The 5,000-nt window shown below is 48.0% G+C and overlaps 1 protein-coding gene across 1 annotated transcript in view; it reads left to right on the top strand.

The window, feature by feature from the left end:
* The first annotated feature begins 2,282 nt into the window (after positions 1-2,282).
* Positions 2,283-5,000, top strand: part of lrig1 (leucine-rich repeats and immunoglobulin-like domains 1) — a 35,068-nt gene continuing 32,350 nt past the window's right edge. The window contains 1 exon segment of the mRNA XM_056438115.1: positions 2,283-3,279. Coding sequence (XP_056294090.1) covers positions 3,077-3,279 — 203 coding nt within the window. The 5' untranslated portion in view covers positions 2,283-3,076.

The raw sequence follows: 5,000 nt of genomic DNA, 5'->3' as shown, positions 1-5,000 counted from the left end.
GTTATTTGTGTGCCGAGCGAATAAATCAAATTAAAAGACGTGTCAGCCGTCAACCTCAAAATAAACCCCCAAAGTACCTGGTGCACATGCCCCATCTGACCAAGGAACATCACAATGCGGGGGTCGAGGGGGGGGGGGGCATTCTCCGGATAGCTGCATTTCTTTTAGACCTCCTCCCCGTCACCCGTGAGCTCGTGTCGCGAGGATCTGCCCACACGGGCCGGCAGTAAACACACACACAATATGGAACGATGGAGCGGAAAAAATGAAATGTGAATTGAAGTCGGGCGTGGCGTTCAGAATCTGGGAGCGGCGTGTTCACCTCGCTGCTCATCAATCACGTCGGGCTCCGAGGCAAGGTGCCTGAAGACACTGTATCCATATACATTTCAAGTGAATTCTTATTCCGTTAATATGTGATTTACTGTGGCAGTAATATCTCAAACTAATAGGTGTTTCAGGACGTTATAAATTGCTTGTCTCCGTGACTCAGTTTTCCATCACCTGTGAAGTCGTGTTTTAACAGGGTCTCATTTCTCAGATGTTTTCCTTGCTCCTGAGAGCAGCCAGGAGGCCTCACCTGCAGGCCTCACCCGCGTGTCCACACACACACACACACACACACACACACATACACATACACACACGTGTGTGCATGATGCAATGTGAAACCTTCCGCCTATATTCGCTGGGAAAGGAACGAGGAACTGCGCCGCTCGGAGCGCCTGCGGGGCGGCAGGTGTGTGAGCGTGTGTCCGTCGGGGTACCTGGCCGAGACGTGATTAATGGCAACGCAATCAATCAACCGGGACGTCTCACAACACGCCAAGTGATCACGACGGCCCTGACAGAGTCCATCCATAGAAAACAACAACAACGTGTCCGCGGGGCCAGGAGGCGGGGGGGGGATTTGCATTTCTAAAGGTGAGCAAGACTTCCACATTTGGAGGAGAACCATCACGTGGTCGTTATGGGGCACGCTCCAAATGGTGAAGAGAGATCAGTGTGGATGCACGAGACAAATAACACGACATCGTGGGTGTGCCTGCACGCCAACGTGTGCACACGTGCACACCTGTGTGCTCCGACACACCTGTGCGACAAACGGCGTTTTAAAAATGTTTATATTCACAGACGGTCGAAAAAGAAACACTCGGACACTTTTAATTAAATTTAAAGTTTTCATTTGATTTCTATAGCACTTAATACTTGAACTCCGCTACATTTTGGAGGGAAATATTCTTGATACACATTTGACAGCTGCAGTTATTATCAATACAAAATCAGAGAAACTCATAAGTGATTATTATGAGCTTTATTTAACCGGGTAAAATCGATTGAGAACCAATTCTCATTACCATGATGATGTAGAATATGCATGAGCAGTATATAAAGTAGATATAAATTAGTATATTCACCTTTATTCTTATACATTGATGCATCAATGATTATAATGTATTAATATAATATAAATTATTCACACACAAAAAGACCATTGTAATTCTACTTCTTGAACTTTTAGTATAATTTCTTCTTCTAAAGGTACATTTTGAATGCAGAAATGCTATGTATAACGGAGAATGTTTACACTGTGGTATTGTCGCTCCAAGTAATGTATTTGTAGAAACACAATTTAATTGCAAAGTAATTGACATGTAATGTAATGTAATGACGCAGATGCCTTCCTCTATAGACATGCACACATGAATGCAACAGTTCATTGTTGTAAAAAAGCTGATGAGTGTGGTGATAAATACATGTGTGAAGGCACAATTATCCGAAATAATATAGTCCTTGATGGCAGTAATCATAATAGTGTGAGCATGAATAAGCAACGTGACACCAGTTGCATGCTTCTCCTTCAAAACCAAGTAAACAAAGCGCTTTGTGAGCCGAGATTTCGCCAATAAACACTAGAAAATTGTTATGGCGTTGGAAGCAATTATGTTATTACAGCTTGTTATTGTGCGATTACAGAGCCGATTGTCTCTTTAAGAAGCAGTGAGAGTGAGAGGAGGCGGTGCGGTTTCACACCCCGGGGTGGGAGGAAAAAAAGAAGAAGAAGAAGAAGAAAAACCGCGGGCGGGTCCCTGCCACCGTTGATTGACAGGCGGCTCAGAGAGGCTCTCCGGCGTCGCGTCGCAACGGAGAGAAAAAACGACCAATGAGGTGAGGGGGATAAGTCCCGCCCATCAAATCACGGCGACCAATCGCGGCGGCGCGGGGGGCGGTACCCTGGAATCGCTGTTGTGGGATCCAACGTGGGACTCGCGGAGCGCGATCACCCAAGAGGGAGGAAAGAGAGGGGAGAAAAAAACAAAAGGAAAAGTAACTCAAGAAAGAAAGAGAGAGAACGAGAGAGAAAGAGAGCGAGAGAAGAAGAGAGAGAGAGAGACCCTATTTGTTTTGCTCTGAGTTGGATCGCGGAGGCTGTGTGACCGCAGACTGCACCTGAGAAGCTGTCGGGCTGCGCGTGTGTTTCAAAGTTGGATTTTCTAATTTCGGCGAGACCCGGACTCGAGAGGTCCGTCTCTGGAGGTCTTTTTTCGGGGGGTACTATTACCGGCTCAAAGTGGTGTTAGATCCGAGGGTCTCTCAACTTTTTCCGCCCCGTCGTCAACTTCGCCGCGCGACCGAGCAACAGTTACCTTTTTTTTTTTTAGTTCTTTTTTAAAAACGTGATTCCCGTGTCACCGGTGAAGTAGTCATTCAGGCGTCGCATGGACGCCCTGCTTCCACTCAAAGTGAAGTCCCGGGCGACGTACAAGTTCGCTGCAGCCTAGTTTGATCCGTGGATCACCTTTTTATTAGTTTGTTTTTTTTAGCCCGCGTCGGACACCGGAGGAGAAAGTTGTGACCGGGGGGGGGGGGTGTCCTCAGTGACTCTTACCGGGATGGGAAACGCTTCGCTGCCCCGCAGTAGTCGCTGCTAGCCTCGCTCTTCCACAATAAGACTGAATTAACGCGCTCCCGGGGGCCTCCCGTGAAGCTACGTTAAAATCCCGGTTTGTCGGCGCGAGGAAAGAGAGAGAGAGAGAGAGAGACCAACGGCCGCGCTATTAAAACTGGATACAAAATGGCGGCGTCCCTGGGACGACTTGGATATGTTTCTCCCTGTGTTTTTTATTTCATTTTGTCGGCCGGACTGTTCGCCGGTTTCGGGTTGAGTTCCGGCGTGCCGTGCGCTCAGAACTGCACCTGCAGCGGGGACTCGGTGGACTGTAGTGGCCTGGAGCTGACGGCGACGCCTCCGGACCTGCCCGTCCGGACCGCTTCCTTGTAAGTAAAGCGCGCAGTTGCACCCCTCCTCCTCCTCCTCCTCCTCCTCCTCCTCCCCTCCATCCCCCCTTTCGCCTATTTATTGACCGGCCCGTAACAGGGTGACACCGCCGGGAAAAGAAAAGTAAAGCAGAGGAAACGTATTCGTTAATAAAGAGGTAGTAAGCGGTACCGGGGACCCCCTTCACCTCCTCTTTCCCGGGGCAGTTTTCTCTTCAGGAATCCCTCCCGAGGACGTGTTCGCGGTTCTGATTCGAGTTGCACAACTCGTGTCTAGCTGTCATGTTTACCCCCCTCTTCGCCCACAGCCACTAAACAAGTGAGTTTTTCAGTAGTACAAAATTAAACCTCTGGTGTTGCTATTAAGTAATTATTATTAGTTGAAACTCAAAGTCCCCTGGAGGTCCCTGAACGCCCCTCGGGTGTTTGCGACATGCAGCGGGCCCAAGAGGCCCGGAGCTCACAGGTGGAATGAACAGAACCGGGCCTGAGAGTATTCTGGTAGTGGACACCAGGTAATAAACACAATACAGGAATAAAAATGATCCTGTTCGTTTGAAAACTCGTTTTAATGAGTCATACATGGCCCCTGAAAACACATCATATTAAGTTGCTTTCTCCTTCTTTTTTTATACATTAGATTAACTTCCAGAAATATTTCAGGCTTCGACTCCTCTATGTTCTGCAGTCTGTAGATTTTGATATTTTTTCCTATTTTTTTGTTTTTATTTGTATTTATCTAAAAAAAATGGCTGTGGAGAACAGGCGAGTAAACAAGTAAACAAATAGACCCAGACAAGTTATAACAACTTTACACAGATTCATGACGGGTATTACCATAACTCCTGTTTCTGTGTTTCAAGTGGCATTTCACCACAAATTATATTTCTGGTAAATCCTGCTTTGGTTAAGGCTGAAACCTTCTGGCTTATTTAGGAAATGACCCAATTTGGGTGTTTTTAAAAACATTTTATGGAACACCCTCCGATGTTTGGGAGACTTCAGCACCTGTCAAGCTCAACGACACAATTAATATCCGGACAACTCGACTTCCTGTCCTCCCAAACCACATTTTGTCTCTCACCTCGGTTATAACCGCAACTACTGTCTCGTATGTGTGTGTGTGTGTGTGTGTTTCTTGCAACGTGGGGTTAAAGACCAAAGACCCAGAGACTTCTCTGGCTCCCAGGTTCCTGTGTTCGGCAGTTTATTTTCCCCTGGGAAGTCAGGAATGCAATTTTTTTTTTTTTAAGTCCTCTAAAAACATGAATAACGGCACTTGTGTGCCCGGGGTGGCCTTCAGGGCCCCGGAGCACCACTCGGACGAGTTCAAGTACCGACGCTGTTTATCGGGCAAGTACGCGGACGCACACTGCTCCTCCTGTCCTCGCGGACAAAGGACCCCAGACCGTGGGACCGACAGACAGCTGCTCCGGCCCCCGGCTCGCTCCGGGTCCACTCCCGGGTATCTCGGCCAAACCTTATCGGCCCGAGATTTAAGGACCCGCAATCTTGTTGTTTTTCAAAGGGAATGGCTTTATGGCTTTGGATTATCTTTTTTAAACACCTCGGTTGCGTAATCTCAACACCACTTTGAGATAGTCGCATTTCACGTCGGCGGGGCGACTCAAAGGGAACCGGCGCTGCTGCAGAACCCAAAGACACCAGTACGGACGGTCTGATCCCATTATCAAGGGACCGCACGCCCAGTCCACTGGAGG

Source organism: Pseudoliparis swirei, chromosome 18 (assembly GCF_029220125.1).
Source record: "Pseudoliparis swirei isolate HS2019 ecotype Mariana Trench chromosome 18, NWPU_hadal_v1, whole genome shotgun sequence".
NCBI lineage: Eukaryota > Metazoa > Chordata > Actinopteri > Perciformes > Liparidae > Pseudoliparis > Pseudoliparis swirei.
The sequence above is the reverse complement of the archived record's forward strand: the minus strand, read 5'-3'. Positions and strand labels throughout refer to the sequence as shown.